The sequence below is a fragment of the Podarcis liolepis genome, assembly GCF_965112155.1.
Source record: "Podarcis liolepis genome assembly, chromosome: 16".
Classification (NCBI taxonomy): domain Eukaryota; kingdom Metazoa; phylum Chordata; class Lepidosauria; order Squamata; family Lacertidae; genus Podarcis; species Podarcis liolepis.
The window spans coordinates 41,266,367-41,284,986 of NC_139567.1; the positions used below are offsets into that span (position 1 = coordinate 41,266,367).

At 49.0% G+C, this 18,620-nt stretch overlaps 1 protein-coding gene across 5 annotated transcripts in view; it reads left to right on the forward strand.

The window, feature by feature from the left end:
- Positions 1–18,620, forward strand: part of TEX14 (testis expressed 14, intercellular bridge forming factor) — a 57,563-nt gene that overhangs the window by 11,980 nt on the left and 26,963 nt on the right. For all 5 annotated transcript variants that reach the window (XM_083479742.1, XM_083479740.1, XM_083479741.1 and 2 more), the window contains exons 3-14: positions 241–355; positions 1,109–1,274; positions 2,169–2,305; positions 2,979–3,048; positions 4,470–4,600; positions 5,303–5,416; positions 7,639–7,762; positions 13,152–13,330; positions 14,406–14,557; positions 15,418–15,608; positions 16,268–16,457; positions 17,443–18,359. In XM_083479742.1, coding sequence (XP_083335868.1) covers positions 241–355; positions 1,109–1,274; positions 2,169–2,305; positions 2,979–3,048; positions 4,470–4,600; positions 5,303–5,416; positions 7,639–7,762; positions 13,152–13,330; positions 14,406–14,557; positions 15,418–15,608; positions 16,268–16,457; positions 17,443–18,359 — 2,486 coding nt within the window. The remainder of the gene's footprint in view (positions 1–240; positions 356–1,108; positions 1,275–2,168; positions 2,306–2,978; positions 3,049–4,469; positions 4,601–5,302; positions 5,417–7,638; positions 7,763–13,151; positions 13,331–14,405; positions 14,558–15,417; positions 15,609–16,267; positions 16,458–17,442; positions 18,360–18,620) is intronic.

The following is an 18,620-nucleotide window of genomic DNA, read 5'->3' on the forward strand; positions in this document are numbered from 1 at the left end:
ATGTCTTCATATGTAAAATCAGAGAAATTAAGGAGAGTGCTTTTTCTTTTTCCCATGACTGTAGCTTAATTTGTGATCTGCCCTTAATGGTGTGCCTCTGGCTGATTCATTGCAGAGGGTTGGAGATGGGGAAGGGCAGCTTTTGTGGGACCTCACACACTTAGGGAAAATTTGCCCTGGGGAAGTGGAACGAGGATGGCAGTAATTCTCTTTTCCCGCCCCCCATTCTTATTTTTGTAGGAATCAGTGCTGACTCGATTAACTCATTGGGGCAGACTCCCCTATTCACTGCTGCCTTGCTTGGTATTGGGAAAGTTGTCAGCGTTCTTTTGGATTATGGTTCGGATCCCAATCAGTAAGTACAAAAGCTACATTTTTGTTGTTATAGGGAGACAACTTTCTGGGTTTTAAAAAAATCCAGAGGTGTGTGGGTTCTTCTCTACATGTAGATCTGCAGAAATGGAGAAAAAGCAAAAAAGCGTGTTTTCTGATAAAGATAGGTGTTTCCCCCCCATGCATTGAGACCCCAGGGCTGCAAAACAAAGCTGGAAAGTGTGTGGGAAATGCCTTGCAATGAATGGCCTTCCCCAGCCAGGCTACAACTCGCATCAGCCCCCACCAGCATGACCCGTGGTCAGAGTTGAGGGGAGTTGTGGTCAAAACTATCTGGAGAGCGCCAGCTCATTGACAGTATCTGTGAGGTCCCAGAAAACCTGCAATACTATTTTACTTCGTTTGCGTAACTCACTCAGCTTGCAGAATCCTATTTTTATTTGAGCAGGATTTGGATTACCCTTGGCACAAGTGTAGCTATTATTTTATTATTTATTAAATTTGTGTACCGCCCTTCATCCGAAGATCACAAGGCAGTTCACAGCATAAAAATGCGAGATAAAAACGGGAACAAAAATGAAGCGAAACAATACCCCCTACCCCTACCCCGAAACACATTTAAAAGGCCGTAAGATGTTAATCAGCCTTGATGTAAGCATTTCTGCATTTTGTTTTTAAGCCCAAAGTCCACCTAGTCCAAGGAATTGCTTATTGAGGTCTTTGGGGGCCCTCCGATCAGGTCTTCTAAGTGCTCTTGTGTTCCTTGTTTTCTCAGCCGCTGTCACGATGGGAGCACTCCGGTCCATGCCGCAGCTTTCTCAGGCAACCAGTCAATCCTCAGCAAACTGCTGGATGCGGGTGGAGACCTGCGAGTCCATGACAGGAACGGGAGGAACCCGCAGAGCTGGGCTGTGACAGCTGGGAAGGAGAGCAGCGCTCAGGTGTGTGGGCGGCTAGGGCCTTTCGCCTCTTGCTTATCCCAGAAGCTTGCACCTGTGTGCACAAAGCTCCACAAATGCCTCTTCCAAGCAGAGTCAGCCTTCCATTTCCTGCACGCAGCAGGCAGTGTTGCTTTTTTTGATCATGTATGGGGCTCTTGTGGGGACCCCCCCCCAGTTATTGCTGGGCTCCAGTTCTCAGCATCCCCAACTGTTGGCCCTGTAAGTTGCAGGGGATGGTAGGAATTGGAGTCCCAGCAACGTTTACATGGCTTCAGGCTCCCCATCCCTGACCTTGCAACACTCCCAGCCCAAATGCTTTTATCCAGAACTGTTTATTTGTTTCTATGACAAGGGTCATGGCTCAGTGGAATAAAGCACCTGCTTTTCAGTCAGAAGGTCTCGTGTTCAATCCTTGGCATCTCCAGGTAGGACTGGGAGAGATCCCGTCCAAAATCATGGAGAGCCACTGCAAGTCTGCCCAGACTGATGTTTGGCACCGCTGGATAGCTCAGTTGGTTAGAGCAAGTGCTGATAACGCCAAAGTTGCAGGTTCAATCACCGTAATGGACATCTGCATTGCAGGGGCTTGGACTACCTTTCTCAACCTGTGGGTCCCCAGATATTGTTGAACTACAACTCCCATCACCCCGAGCTAGCAAGGCCAGAGCTCAGGGATGGTGGGAGTTGTAGTCCAACAACATCTGGGGACCCCCAGGTTGAGAACCGCTGGACTAGATGATCCTCAGGATCCCTTCCAACTCTTCAATTCTATAAGGCACTTTCTCCCTTCCATCCCTGGTTGCTTTCAAGGTTTGCGCTCAAACTCAGGAGTCTTTGCTGCCACCAACCATCCCTGGCGGCAGCAGCGGCTTCTCCTCCTCTTCTGTTTTGCAGATGCTCGAGTTCATCCAGCGATGTACATCCCACATGCAGGCGATTGTGCAGAACTACTCCATAGACTTGCTAAGGAAGGTGGACTCTCCCAGAGCTTTGGTCTCTAGCCCCTCCAAGTTTGTGGGCATCAAGCAAGGGTGAGTGCCTCCAGCTGTGACAGTGATGGTGGAGTGAAATCGTTTCTCCCTCTTCTCTTCCTTTCCCCGCACACCAAACGTTTATTTTTAATAGAGGCTTGTAAACACTTGGGAAGTGTCCTTGGTTCCTCCGCAGAGAATGGCTGCAACATCATTCTTTCTCCCTCATGTGGTGAAAAAGCAGAACTGCACACATAAAAGCAAAAAGGAAGCCCAGATCAGAAGCAAATAAAATCCGAAATCTGTCATTGGGTATTAGCAACAAATCTCCATTTGTATCTGTGCTGGCTTTGAAATTGTGCCCAGTACATGCAGTCTTTTTATTGTGTTGTGAAATTCCTTTCAGATGCTTTGTAGGAAGTGTCTAGAGACTCTGAATCTCAGGGTTATGGGTCTGAGCCCCTCATTGGGCAAAAAATTTCTGCATTGCAGGGGGTTGGACTGGATGACCCTTTTGGTCCCTTCCAAGTGTACAATTCTTTGATCTTATGGTTATATGAGAGCTAGTGTGGTACAGTGGTTAGAGTGTTGGACAAGGACCTGGAAGACCAGGGTTCAAATTCCAGCTCAGCCATGAAGCCCACTGGGTGACTTTGGGTCAGTTGCTGCCTCTCAGCCTCAGCTACTTCAAGAGACACCCCTTTCCCCCTTTCTTTATTTTTTTGTCCTTCAGGACGGCTGACAAGATTCTGAGACGCGGGAACAGTGCCCCCCAAAACATTTACAGCTTTGGCTTTGGGAAGGTAAATATGGTGGAAGGGTCCAGGATGCAACAGGATCTCCCTGTTCCCCTTGAGCCAAGGTTGTATCTAGAAGAATGAATTGGGAACAGCTGGTGAATTTTTTGTTGGGAATTCAAAAAGTATATCCCTGTTATGCAAGTCTTTAGCGCAGGGTGTTGCTTCTGGTGGTGAAAGAGCAGAATCTGGCCAGTGGAAAGCCTTGAGCCCAGGGGCCAAATGCAGCCCTCTGGGTCTTTCTGTTTGGCCCTTGATATTCTCCTGCCCTCTTGTCTGTCCTGCTCTGCGCCTTCTTCAGGTGCTTTTGCCTGGCTGAGTGTCAGGGCTGGGACAAAGGCCCAGAGCCTGGGATGACGAGCGGTCAGAAGGCAGAAGAGGGAGTGGAGTGGGAGGAGGAGATGTCGGAAGCTGAAGAGGTAACAGGGTTAGTGAGCCACGAGAGCCTGTGGCAGAGAGAAGTCCAGAATTAGAGGCAGAAGCAGAGGGTGGAGAGGAGAGGAGGGGAGTGAAGAGACAAGAGTGGAGGCAGGCTTCTGGAGAAGCCAGGGGGGTCTCCCCCTCTTGCTGTGACCATCTCCCCTGCCCCCTGGTCTCCCAGGACCAGAAGAGATAGGAAGAGGGCAGATCAAAGACAGACAAGACTTCTTCATCTCAGATTACTTGGGAAGGACCAGGCAGAGGAGTAGACTTAGGGAGCTGTGGGAAGGCGGGACATTCAGTCCTCGCAACTGCCTCCTTGGGGCCAGACCAACGAGGAAGAGTTGCAGTGCTCACTAGGCCTGGCACTATTTGGCAGCGTCTTCTAATAAAGTGTTAACTTAGCACTATGTGCTTTATTGCTGATGTGCTCCTGACACTGAGATATGTCCTGGAACCCTTGAAATGTCTCTCACTTGCCTTAATTGAGAATGGATATGGGTGCTTGAATCTGTGTACAAACTAGTCAAGGAAAATTTCAACATTTGTTGCTCTGCACCTTTTTGCCTTGAGCCTGACTGGCCCCAAGGAGGTTTCCTGGAAGAGAATGTGGACCTTGATTGGAAAACGTGTGTCCTCGAGCAATAGCAAAAGGATTGGTGGGTGGGTATCTTTTAAATGTAAGAAAACATTTCTGCACTGCTTTTATGAAAAAGGAACACCAAAGTGGTTTACGTGACAATAAAACATAGCATTATCCAATAAAAATTCACTGTCAATAGAGAAGGTGAAATCATCGCAAGGACAGGTATTTATAATACGTACTATTAATGGCCAGGGGAAAGCTACGCTTTCTTTACAAAGCATCTTTCTTTGTAAAAAAAAGGCTTCTTTTTCATTTTCTTTGCTTACAAAAGTGAACATAAGGAAGGGATTTGCAGAATTATGAATGTTGTGGAGAAAAATGAAAACAGAGCAGTTGTTACAATTATTATTTCTCTTGTCAGGTTTACCTCACAGGCAGCCGCCAGCTGGGCTACCTGGCATCGCTCCCCATCATTTCGGATAAGGAAGTGGTCCAGGCTGATGATGAACCAACCTTCTCCTTTCCAGCTGGGCCGTACATGACTATGACCAAGTGGGTTGATGCTTTTGCAAGGGGGAGTTGGGCCTCGTAACCAAGTAGGCTAGGTGTAGGCTTGTTCAATGTATACATCGCTTCTGACCCAAGATGAAGTCCCAAAGCAATACGCATCCAGACGAGAAACTGCAGTCAAAATCACTTAAATATTATTAAGAACAGGTTTAACAGCGCAGTTTCATACCAGTGGTGCTTTCTTTTGCCCATTTAGACTTGTGTTGTTCTACTTTTTTTTTTGGAGTAGAACCCCCAGGATTCACCAGTCGGAGCCTACTGCAAAAAGACACACGCTTAGATTTAAAGAGTTGCAAGCTGTGGAATTTTCTTTTTTGAGTGCCAAAAACTTGAAGGGTGCTTGCTTTTGGTTGCCCCTGTTTCAAAAGTTGTTTACAAAAAGAATAAAACAACGATATCGTCACCACTTAAATAAGGCATTAGAAATAATTAAAATAAAAGTAAACTAAAAACCAGGTGAAAACACTTGTCAGCATTTGACCTGCCTGGATTTGAACCCTGGCCTCCCACTTGCACAGTGCCTGCTACACCACCACTGGCGATCTTCCTTTGGGAGCTACCCTTCTGTCCACCTCCTGTGATAGAGTATGCGTTCAACAGAGTATTGAGAACTGCAATACTGCCAAAGAAAAAGTCCAGAAAGTCACACCTGGCCTCTCTCCCCTCCCTTCCCCACTCTTGCAGTTTGATGTGGGGTGGAAGCAGAGTCACAGTGAAGGAGCTGAACATGAAACCCCACCAGCACTGCAGCAAGCTGCGCCTATCCGACCTGCTTCTCGCGGAACAGGAGTACAGTAGGTACGGCCGCCTCTTGCAACTTTGGCGGGGAAAGCCTGAATCACAATTGTGGCTCCTTCCTCTACTGATGTTCAGATCGGAGGGGGAACAGCGCCTCAGCAGCGATGTCAACTTGCACTTCTTGCAAATATGTAAAAGGTGCCCATGTAATTTGGGTGCTGAGCAGGAAGAAGGAAAAGCCCTAGAGCTATTCTGGTAACCTTGTTTTTGGTTGAACAACAAAGAGGGAATCTGTATTGTGGCTATTTGCCTTGGGGAAAATAATCTACTTGTTTCTCTCTTCCTCCTCAGTCTCTTGGCTGATTACAGTGTTATAGGGTTTTTTTGTGGGGGGAGGTCAGTCTGGATGAAACCCATGAGTCCCTTTCAAAGCTGTGATTCTGTGTCAGGGAGGGTAGAATCTATTAGGAGAAACCAGCCAGATCAGTTCCTTCGCTAAGGGAGTGGCCTTGGCCTGCCAGTTCAGTCCTGCCATTTACATTAAAAAGGGGCTGCCTTGTTGCCATAGAGACAAACGTGTGTGTGTGTGTGTGTGTGTGTGTAACCCCCACCACCTAGTGGAAGCAGACTTCACCTTATAGAACATGGGTAGGCAAACTAAGGCCCGGGGGCTGGATCCGGCCTAATTGCCTTCTAAATCCGGCCCACAGACGGTCCGGGAATCAGCGTGTTTTTACATGAGTAGAATGTGTCCTTTTATGTAAAATGCATCTCTGGGCTATTTGTGGGGCATGGGAATTCGTTCATTCCCCCCCCCCCAATATAGTCCGGCCCCCCACAAGGTCTGAGGGACAGTGGACCGGGCCCCCTGCTGAAAAAGTTTGCCGACCCCTGTATAGAAGAACAATAGCCAGAGTTTTATGAGTGAGCTTTGGCTGATGCATCCATTGCTCTGTGCTGGACCTAAAGTGGTGGCTTGGGGCTTCCCTAGAAAACCTGATGGGGAGGCAAGATCTTTCAGGCATCAGTGCTGTGAGACCTTCCATCTTATCCTCTAATTATATGTACCGTATTTTTCGCCCTATAGGACACACCGGCCCATAGGACGCACCTAGTTTCCAGGGGGGGGGGGGAAATCAAGGAAAAGAATATGATCCCCCCCCCCCCCCCGCAGCTCTGGGAGCAGCGGACAGGCTGCACGCAGCCTGTGCGCTACTCCAAGACCTTCTTCCTGCTTTTGCGGGAGGTGGTGGAATTCCCCCTCCTCCCGCAAAAGCCCACAGGAGCTGCGTGTGACTCCTGCGGGCTTTTCGACCAGGAGGGAGAAGGGACTGAAACGGCCAGTCAGTCCCTTCTCCCTCCTTGGGGAAAAGCCCCCAAGAGCTGTGCGCTCTTTAAAGGAATTCCCCCACCTAGAAAAGCCAGCAAAGTTGCGCAGCCCCTTTAAAGAGCGCACGGCTTTTGCCTGCTTTTACGGGAGGTGGGGGAATTCCCCCATCTGCCACAAAAGCCCACAGGAGCGAAAAGGGACGGACTCCGCCAGTCAGTCCCTTCTCCCTCCTTGGGGAAAAGCCTGCTTTCTCCCACTGCCAGCCTCCAAGCCGGTTTGGAGAGTAGCAGGAAGGCGTTGCGCGCCTTCCTGCTGCCCCCCATCCTCGGGGGCTGGCGATGGGGGAAGCGCTGCTCTCCCCCACCGCCAGCCTCAAAGAGCAGACTCTCCTGGCTTCAGCAGAAGCAACGCGAAGCCTCCGGAGCGCAGGCTTCGGAGGCTTCGCGTTGCTATCTTTGAAGCCAAGGAGCCTGCATTCGCCCCATAAGACGCACACACATTTCCCCTTCATTTTTGGAGGGGAAAAAGTGCGTCTTATAGGGCGAAAAATACGGTATGTGTAAATAAAACCACATGTCTTAAAGGCACCACAGTCTTTTGTTAACCGTCATTCCAAGGAAACGGAAATACGGATAAGCGCATGCACCCCAGAGCCTCTCAGCACTCGGCGATGGGTTGCACGCAGCAATACCCAGCAGAGCATCCCTTGAAAGATCAGTTGTGTTTTCTGGTGCCATGCTGATGGCCTGATCCATGTTAGCTTCCACCCTCTTTTGGCCTTTGCTCCCAGCATGTTCTGTTGTTGCTTTTTTGTTGGTTCTGGTGCTTTAAGTTGATTAGGAAAGGCAGAGTGAGCTGTTCTGACGGGATAAGATCAGTAAGCCTGGAAATGCACTTCCTTCGTAATCCAATTTCCCTTCACACTGTTGGGTTTTCATATCTCCTTCTGCAGCCAGCTCCGCCATCCTCATTTGTTGCAGCTGATGGCCGTCTGTTTATCCAGCGACTTGGAGAAAACGCGATTAGTGTTTGAGAGGGTTACTTTTGGCTCCCTTTATAGCATCCTTCATGAGAGGGTAAAGTGACCGTTTTTGTTTCTTGGCAGAATTAATATATTTGTTCTACCCGCCCCCAGTGCTTTCCTCCCAAGGAGCTCAGAGTGACAAATCAGGTTCTTCTGGCCCCTGCCAAACTTTATCCTCATAACAACCCCGTGAAGTAGGTTACACTGAGAGAGTGTGACTAAGTCATTGAACTTCATAGCTAAGAGAGCCACCTGGCAAGCTTCATGGCTAAGAGGGATTGATCCATTTTGTCCTGCGCCATGTGGTAGGTTAGACGGAGTAAAAGAGGTGCTGGCTTTGCACATAGTGCTGCGCCACAGTTAAAACAAGCCAAAGACTGTCGCGTATTCCACGCGGCGTTTTCAGCAAAGCATTAAGAGTTCCAGGTTTTTCAGTGCAGTCCTTTTTAATATGAGCTATACACAGGCTATATACAAAAGAAACAGTCCATACAGAGTACTTACAAACGAATACTCTCCACCACAGCACCACCACACTACAGCACAACCACCACACCCCCTGTTAAACACGCTTTCCTTTTAAAACAGGTGATAGCCAATTACACTAATCACACTCCTGCTGAGTCACTCTGACCCAGCAGAGTATTGCATCATCCTGTTGAAGCCTGCAGACTTATCCAGTATCCTGCGAATCCCAACACTCCTCCTTAAGTCAAAGGCTTGAGACCCAATAATTCTCTTAAGTCTCGAAATTTAGGAGCATCCAAACGTTTTGTATACAAATCTGCCACATTACATTTTGTGTTACAGTGCTGTACCTTTAACACATTTCTTTCCAAAGCATTTTTCACATTTCCGTATCTTATCGCAATATGTTTACTCTTGCTTTTAAAGTTCTGTTGGTTAGCAAGCTGTTGTGCAGCCATGTTGTCACTTAGCACAGTGATTGGCATTTCAGAAGGTATTCCAAGCTCTTTTGTTAGGCAAGCAAACCACTCTATTTGTGATACACATTCGCTTATGGCTGAGTACTCTGCTTCACAAGTACTTGTGGCAACAAATGTTTGTTTCTGGGATTTCCACTGAACCAGGGCATTTCCAATATATATGGCATAGCCAGTGGTAGACTTTCCATTTTCTCTGTCCCCCCAGCTGGCATCAGCGTATGCATACACTTGCTGATCATGTCCTGTATCCAGCACCAGTTTGTAATCTTTTGTGCCTTTCAGATACCTTAGGATTCTTTTAAGTGCTACCCAATCTCTCTGAGCCGGGTCTGCACTTCTTTGGCTTAACATGTGCACTGCCAATGTTATGTCGGGTCTTGTCCAACAACTTAAATATAACAGAGAACCCAACAGAGAATGAAACGCTGCTGCATTCTCACACTTTTGCCCTTCTGGTTCGTTTTTGTACTGGGTAGTTATGGGAGTGTCCACCTCGTTTGCCCTCTCCATTCCATATGTCTTCAGTAATTTTTCGATTTTTTCCTTCTGACTCAGAGAGTAAACGCCCTCTTCATTTCTCTGAACCTCTACTCCTAAGTAATTCTTAATCTCTCCCAAATACTTCAGTTTGTATTTGTTACCTAGGCTGTTTATAAACCAAGACACTTGCTTTTGTGCAGTTGTTATCAGACAGATATCATCAACATACAAAAGTAAATAACAAACACTTCCTTGCACCATTGCTGAATATAAACAGGAATCAGCCAGGCTTTGTTTGAATCCCATCTTTTTCAAAGTTGTGTCTATGCATTCATGCCATAGACGTGCACTTTGGTGTAAACCGTATAGTGCCCTTTGCAGTTTTAACACCATGCTGTCTTTTTCTAGCTCATAACCTGGTATTTGCTGTAAATATACCTCGGCGTCAATAGGAGCATTTAAATATGCTGAGGCAACATCAAAATGATTAACTTTTAACCCTCTCAGACTTGCCATTGCTAAAACTGATTTTACTGTTTCAGCCTTTGCTGTTGGGGCAAACACTTCATCATAATGTATCATTTTCCTCTGTGTAAAGCCCCGTGCAACCAACCTGGCTTTCCTCTGACAACTACCATCAGCCAGCTTTTTCACTTTAAAAACCCACTTACAGCTTATGGGCTTTTTACCTTCAGGCAATTCTGTATGTACAAACACATTGTTGTTTAGCAGAGAGTTATACTCTGCCTGCATTGCCTTTAACCACGCCTCTTTCTCTAGAGTAGGTAACTCTTGCACTTCTTCAAAGTTTTCTGGCTCAGTTACACAAACCTGGTTTATGGTGGCTGGGAACCCATAACGGTCTGGAGGTTGACCTTTATTACTTCTTGCAGACCTCCTTGGTTCATTAATCTCACCCCCTGGGCTACCTTCAGGACTGCTTTTGGGGTGGATTGACTCTGGAGATCTACCTCCTCCTGTCCCTGTTGCACTTTCTTCTCTCCCCTGCTCCATGCTAGCAGCTGGAGAAAAATGCTCAACCTTTACCTCCTCCCTTTCAGTTTCTTTGGGAGAGCTGCCAATTCTTAGCTTTGTTTCAACTGCCTTATCAGGTATGCTCGGCAGTAAAACTTTTTCTGGCAGCAGGTTTGCATGTATCTTGGGCCAATTTCTTTGCTCATTGAAGCTGGCTGATCTACTATAACTCAAAAGGTTTTTATCATCTTCAAACCTGTAGGCTTTCGTACCACTTTCATACCCAAGAAATAGCAACTGCTGTGCCCTTTTCCCACCTTTTCTTCGGTTTTTCACAGGTATGTCAACCCATGCCTTTGTCCCAAAGATTCTTAAATGTTGCAAACTGGGACTTTTGTTATAGAGAATTTTATAGGGTATGTCATCTAGTACCCTTGACCACAAGCGATTCCCAATATAATTTGCGGTCTTAATACTTTCAGCCCAGTACTTAATTGGAAGATTTGCATCTGCTAACAATGCTTTCATTTGTGTCTGCAAGACACCTCCCCTACGCTCTGCTACTCCGTTCTCCTGAGGCGTGGCCACATTGGTAAGCCTATGTTTAATCCCTTGGGCACGCAACCAGTTTCTTAGGGAGCTTGCCATAAACTCCCCTCCCCTGTCTGATTGAATAGAGGACACCTTTTCACCAAGTTGCCTTTCTACTCTTCTTACCCAGAACTTCAAAGTTTGGGCAACGTCAGACTTTTGCTTTAATGGATAGACCCAGCCAAATCTAGAAAAATCATCCACTAGGATTAAACAATACTTGTTGTGGGAGACACTAGGTGGAAAAGGACCAGTTACATCAGCATGAATCAACTCCAGTGGTTTTTTGGTTTCTCTCTGGCTTGCTCTTGCTACTGGGCAAGCCCTGCTTTTAACCTCCTTGCAGATATTGCAGTCTAAGTAATTATCACAACCTTTTATGTTTTTCATCCCCCCACACAACTCCAGTGTTTTGTTTAGCACCTTATAGCTAGCATGAGCCAGACGCCTGTGCAGGAGATGAATACACATATCATGGGTTGGGACATTTTGCACATTCGCAACCTTAGATTCATACTGCAGTACATACATATTAGTTCTAAGGCTAGCATTTGCCAACACTGCCCCATTTTGCTTTATCTGGCACTGATCTCCCACAAAATTTACTTCAAAGCCTGCTTTTGCCAAATCAGGAATGCTCAGGAGATTGTTTTGCAAACTAGGCACACACAACACATTCCTGAATGTGTGTCCCAGCTGTGGGAACACAACCTCCCCCTCACAAACCACATTAGCTTTCTGGCCCGTAGCAAGACTTACATGTTTTTTGTTTGAAGCCCTAGCATCAGTTAGCAATCCTTTTCTTTTACAAAAGGTTTGAGAAGCTCCGCTGTCCAAAACCCACAGTTCCTCATTTTCTTGACCATCTGCGGACACCCAAGCGGTAGACTCTCTCTGCTGCCTCCTGTGCTTCTGCTGTTTTTGTTGTTTCCTCGGGCAGTCCCGAAGCAGATGTCCACTGGACTTGCAGCAAAAACACCTTTTTACTTTGTTGACCACCGGCTGGTCTGCAGCAGCTCCTCCTGGCTGTTTCTCCGGCTCCCGACACCTCTGCTCTTCCCGGCTGTTGTTCCCTCTGGGATGCTCCAACAGCTGGGCTGAGGTCATCTTTCGCTCGGCACGCCTGTCCTCCTCTGCATACAACCGTCCGGTCACGTATTCCAGAGTCAGCTTATCAGTCTCTACAGACTCGAGGGAGTTGACCAGCATATCATAGCTGTCATCAAGGGAACTCAGGACTATAAAGACTTTGTCCTCTTCCCCCACAGGCCTCCCTCTTAAGGCTAGCTCCTGGAAACAGCCTGTTAGGAATTTTAGGTGGTTTACCAGGGAGTCCCCCGGTTTCTTCCGACACCGGTACAGTCTTCTGGTTAGTGTTATCAGTGAGCCAGCTGTCTCTCGCACATGGACAGCCTTGAGTGCATTCCACGCCTCACTTGCCGTCACCTTATCAGTTACGTAGACTAGCTGGCTGTCGTCCACTCCAAGGATGATCGTAGCCAAAGCTTTCTCATCCTTTTCAAGCTGGGCCTCTGCTAGTGCCAGCTTTTCATCGTCGTCCTCATCCTCCTCAGGGGGCTGCGGTGTAGTTTCCACCACCTTCCACAGGCCCTCACGCTTGAGGAAGTGTTGCATGCGGACCGACCAGGTGCTGTAGTTCGTGGCCATCAGCTTCTCCAGCAACACGCCAGTTCTGGACTGCTCCATCCCTGCAGCTCACCTCCAGCACCCACGGCTAGATAACTGCCACCTGTACTCTTGCGCAGCGGAAGCGTGCTGGGCCCATAACCCTGTCGCGTATTCCACGCGGCGTTTTCAGCAAAGCATTAAGAGTTCCAGGTTTTTCAGTGCAGTCCTTTTTAATATGAGCTATACACAGGCTATATACAAAAGAAACAGTCCATACAGAGTACTTACAAACGAATACTCTCCACCACAGCACCACCACACTACAGCACAACCACCACACCCCCTGTTAAACACGCTTTCCTTTTAAAACAGGTGATAGCCAATTACACTAATCACACTCCTGCTGAGTCACTCTGACCCAGCAGAGTATTGCATCATCCTGTTGAAGCCTGCAGACTTATCCAGTATCCTGCGAATCCCAACAAAGACAGCAAATCATGACTTCAGGTTAAGCTGCTGGGCAGGGTTTGGACAGTTGGAGAAACCATGGTTTAATGAACCATCGTTGAATAAACCATGGCTTGGCATTACGTGTGAACTGGGCTATGATCATCATCTCTGATCTCAAACAGTTCTAAAGCAGAATGATTACCAGACAGTAAGCCAAACACCCACATCATATGTTGACTGCTTTAATTGTATGGTGTGGGAGGGTACTTGCCCTGTTTTAAATCCTGTCTTTGTGGAGGTTCCTCCTTCCACCTGGGAAGAGCAAACGCTCCAGCTAAGAGCTGGTTTCTTTCCTCTTTCCCTTGGCAGCGTTCGGAGTTCCCCATTGTGCACATGGAGACCCTCGTGCACCTCTTGCTCCAGGTGAACGATGGCCTGAGGTTCCTGCACTCGCACGGCTTCATCCACCGCACGGTCAGCTCCTATGCTGTGGTGGTGGTTTTGGCCGGGGAAGCCAAGCTTACCAACCTGGAGTACATGATCGAGAGGTAAAGGCGCCCTACTTTCCCCTGTTCTTCCTATATTACTTGAGCAACTAATAAAAGTGCAAAATATAAGTTTGGAAATGGTGTCTGAGCTGCAGAGGTCGGACGTGCATGCGTGGTCAGCTTGGAAGCATGATGAAAAAAGGAGGCTGCCCAGGCACGAAGGAAGTATGTAGTGTTACAAGCTTCCTGCCAAGGCAGACAAAGGAAATGATTTCACTGAGTTTTCTCTAGCAAATTTTACAGGAAAGCTCTGTGAACCTCAGCCCTTTCATGTGCCCATTTGGCAAAGCATAAGTGTTGATTGACTGCAGTAATGTCCCACATAAACAAGTGGGTCTTTGAGAGCTCTCTTGCAGCTACTGTCTCCCCCCCCCCCACCCATTTTCACGTGTTAAAGATAAAGGGACCCCTGACCATTAGGCCCAGTCGTGGCCGACTCTGGGGTTGCGGCGCTCATCTCGCTTTATTGGCTGAGGGAGCCGGCGTACAGCTTCCGGGTCATGTGGCCAGCAGGACTAAGCTGTTTCTAGCGAACCAGAGCAGCGCACGGAAATGCCATTTACCTTCCCGCTGGAGAGGTACCTATTTATCTACTTGCACTGCTGTGCTTTTGAACTGCTAGGTTGGCAGGAGCAGGGACCGAGCAACGGGAGCTCACCCCATCGCGGGGATTCGAACCGCCAACCTTCTTTTTTCCCCCATTTCTTTTTTTATTGATTTTAATTAGACAAACCATAATCAAAAACAAACATAAATAAACAAAGTAAAATAATATAAATTTCCATTACAATCCTTTAGTTACATCATCTTGTTGATATCACCCATATGTACACATATAGACCTCCTTCCCTCCCGGTTTCGGGCTTCTTGATATATCTTCCTTTTTGCAGTTTCGTTGTTAATAGTCTACACGCCGTAGACCTTCTGATCGGCAAGTCCTAGGCTCTGTGGTTTAGCCCACAGCACCACCCTTCACGGGTTACCCAGCTTTAAAATAACGCTGAGCACCTCTGGGATGTATGTTCTCCCCCTTACCACATGTTCTGAGGGCCTCTTGGTTTCCTGTCTTTGGTAGCAAGGATGGGGGAGAGCACAGCGACCTGACGCGGCTGCCCATCCCTTCCCAGTTGTACAAATGGTGCTCTCCAGAAGTAATCCTCCAGAGGACTGCGACCACCAAGTCTGACATCTACAGCTTCTGCGCAGTGATGCAGGAGGCTCTAACAGGTACAGAAATGGAGGGAGGGATGCTAAGCCTCACCAAGGTAAGAACCTGCTGGATCGTGCCAATGGCTCATCTAGTCCAGCATCCTGTTCTCACAGCGGCCAGACAGATACCTCTGTGAAATTCGCAGGCAAGACCCAAGCACAAGAGCGCTCTCCCCTCCTGTGGTTCCCAGCACCTGCTATTGAGAAGCATCCCTGCCTCTGATCGTGGAGGCAGAGCCGAGCCATTGTGGCTGCTAGCCATTGATAGCTTTATCCTCCCCTGAATTTGTCCAGTCTTTTAAAGCCATCCAAGTTGGGGGCTGTAACTGCTTCTTGCGGAAGTGAGTTCCATAGTTTTAACAATCCGCTAGACGGACTTCCTTTTATTTGTCCTGAATCTTCCAACATTCATTGGATGAGCACAAGTTCTGGCATTATGAGAGGGAGAAAACCTCCTCTCTATTCGCATCCTCCATGCCTTGCAGAATTTTATAAACTTCTCTTGTGTCGCCTCTTACTCTAAAGTGAGAAGTCCCAAATGCTCCACCCGTGATCATTTTGGCTGCCCTTTTACAACTGTAGTTTGTGTGCTCGCTTTTTGAAGCTCTCGACCTGCCCCATTCCCATTTCTTGGCTGCTGCACCTTGTTTGGAATAGTCTCTCCTCCCGTCTTCATCAAGCTGATTGGCCCCAGCCTCCCCTTCAAGGCTGTTGCTGAAATTCTACTACTACTAGATGATCCTGAAGGTCCCTTCCAACTCTACAATTCTGATTCTGTTTTAATTTTAATTGTGTATTTCTTGACGTGCCCTCTGCCATAAGACAGGCTCCTCCCCTTCACCACACCAGAGCATGCATGTGGTCTGTGTGTCTTCCAGATACCATCCCCTGGGATGGGTTCAAGGGCCCAGACGTTAAGGATCTCATAGTTTCGGGGCAGTGGCTGGAAGCGGATGCCAGGCTGCCCAAGCCCTATTACGACATCGTGAAGACCGGGCTGGAGTCCAGGCAGAAGCAACGCACCATGAACCTGCAGGATATCCGATACATCCTGAAGAATGACCTGAAGGTGAACCAGAGCAATTGAGCCTCCCAAATCTGGGCTTGCAAACAACTTTACTGCTGGTCACCTCTGGCAAATTTGAACCACCTCTGGGCACCCAGCTGTGGCTGGCTAGCTAGCTAAAAACTGTCCGCCAGTGTGTTTTGTAACCCATTATTTTTGTAAGGCTGCTTCTCAACTCCGTAGAGCCTGTGCTCAAACTCCCCCCACCAATGGATCACTTGAAAAGTGGTAGCTCACCTGGGAGAAAACTTTGACCCTATAGCTCAGCTGCCTTGCAGGATATTTCGGGAGAAGATAAGGCTAAGGGGTAAAACCCACAAAAATCAGGAGTTGCTAAGATGGTTGGATAATGCCTTGTACGCCTCCTTCCGGCAACTCCTGCAGCCAAGGTGGTTCCAAACGTATTGCTCTGCTTTTCTTTGGACCACATCAGCGAGGCTGAGAGGGGCGGGCTTGTCATCTGGGCAGGCTAGGACCTCCATACACACTCCCCAGGCTTGTGTCTTGGGGAGTGCACTTTAATGTTCCTAACACAAAGGTTTGACTCTACCCCTGGAGGCACACTCCACTGTCTCTTGAGACAGACAGGTGCCAACAATGGCAACTTAATTTGGTTTCAGGGAGAGAATGGTGTCCTAACACCATTCTCCTTGCCACTGCAGGATTTGCTTGAGTCTCGTAGGACCCGCCATGGTGACAGTTCTGGCCCGTCAAAGGCCGAACCCCGTGCTGACATTAATATCTGCTTGCCGTCCGCCTCCGCTGTCTCGGTCAAGGTGGAAGAAGAGTTGCCAGAAGAGGAGCAGGAAGAAGAGAAGCCAGAAGAGGAGCAGAGTGTCCCGTGTCTGCCTTGTAAGTTCTGCTTTTGCTGCAAGGGCCAAAGCCTGGCCTTTTGTGTCTTTGCTGCCGGTGGCAGTTTCCCTCCTGGGCCAAACGGGAAGGGCTGCATCTAAGTGGCAGGGCACCTGCTTTGCATGCAGAAGGCCCCAGGCTCAGTCCACAGCTGCATCTCCAGTTAGGCCTGAAATCCTGGAGAGCTGCTGCCCGTCAGTGTAGGTAGTACAGAGCTATGGTTGGTCTCTTCTGTATGTTTGTGGCCCTCCAGACACATACCAGGAATGGGGGAACAACCATCTGCCCTGCTAGATGATGTTCATAGAAGTGACCCTGCTCAGAGTTGGAAGGGACCATGAGGGTCATCTAGTCCAGGCATGTGCAACTCCCAAGAGACTGTGATCTACTCCCAGTAAAGCACTGGCAGTGATCTACCCATTGTCATTGGAGGGAGGAGGAGCGTGCGTGGGGTGGGTGGATTGCCCAGAGTTATTGATCTTTTTTAAGGAGGGAAGTGCCCAGAGTTGGTTGAGCTTTTTTGGGCGAGGATTGCACAGAATTTTTAAGCTTTCCCCCCATAACTTTTTGCACATGATAAGGATCCTACGATCTACCAGGATCAGCCGGGGATCTACTGCTAGGTCACAATCTGCTGATTGGACATCCCTAGTCCAATCCCTGCAATGCAGGAATCTTTTTGCCCACTGTGGGGCTTGAACCCATGGGATTGAGATTGAGTCTCATGCTCTACAGACTGAGCTATCCATCAGCCCCAGCCAACATGGCTAGCGGCCAGGAGCGCTGTGAGGTGGAGAGCAGCAGCTTCCACATCCCTGATGCAGAGCAAGGCTTTGCGTCCAGGCGTCATGCACAAGGGGCAGAAATACGCCACAGGATCCCGAGAGGCCCTTTGGAAGTCTGTATGTTTGAGGAGAGAAAACACTGTCCTGTGCTTGTTAAGAGCTTAGCCCCTCCATTCTGACTTGTGCTCTTGATTCTTCAGCCGGGAGCTTCACCGTGATGAGATGTGCTGCTTCTGCTCCCAGAATTGAAGGTGCCGCTGGCCACCAGTCTCAGCCTGCCCTCCCTGCCGCTCAGTCCGGCCACCTCTTGGCTCCCAAAGTCCAGGGGGGCACCAGCGACAGGGACGAGAGCCTCTGCAGCTTTGAAATCAACGAGATCTACACCTGCTACCCTGAGATGTGCGGGGACAGCACGGAGGAGGACACAACATCGGGACCGGGCCAGGGATCCCCAAGGCAGCCTCGGACCGTCCCGGGGGATTGGGCTAAAGCCCTTTCGCCGCCCCTGCCAGCCAGAATTCAGGACAGGCAGACAAGCTGCAGCGAGGGGGGCGCCACCTCCGATTCAGAGTCGGAATACACCAGGGAAGAGGTCACCTACATGTCGCAGGCCTGCCCTGTGCAGCAAATGGTGAGGTTCTCCAGCCCCCGGGGCCGGAACACCCCCTGGAAGGGGGGCCACTACTTTGGGAAGTGCGTCCTGAACCTGAAGATCTCCCAGACGCTGCTGCAGCAGGCGAGGGACTCTCTCTGCCGGACGGAAAAGAAGCTGGACCAGCTGGAGAGCTTCAGAAAGCCCCAGCCCCAGCCATGCGCTGTTGCCCTGAACCCCATCGTCCGAGAATACTGGGAGAAGGACGAGGGCGCCGCTTTTGGAAACCTCAGGGCGCCCTGCAGCAGACCCAGCGCCTTCCTCTGGAAAGCGGTGGGCCCTCCGTCTGTGAACTACGTCCCTCCGCCGCTGCGTGTCATGGCCATGCAGCGGCCTCTGGTGATTCAGCCCTTCCAGCCCATGGAGCCAGAGCGCAGGAGCCAGGACACCACCTGCTGGAGCGACTGCGGATTGGAGGCGCCCCAAAACCCCTGGAGCAGAGGGGAAGTGGAGCCCAACTATCAGGTGTGAGAGAGCGGTAAAGGGAGGGGCTGTAGCTGGGGGGGGGGTAGAGCAGTTGTCTTGCATGCAGAAGGTCCCAGCTTCAATCCCTAACTTCTCCTGGTAGGGCTGCAGAAAGACTTACGTCTGAAATCCTGAAGAGCTGCTGCCAGTCAGAGCAGGCAGCACTGAGCTAGGTGGTCTGACTCTGTATAAGGCAGCTTTCTGTGTTCTTTTTTTAACCCGTTATTCAGAACCATGAGGGCTAGAATCTTACTCTACTAA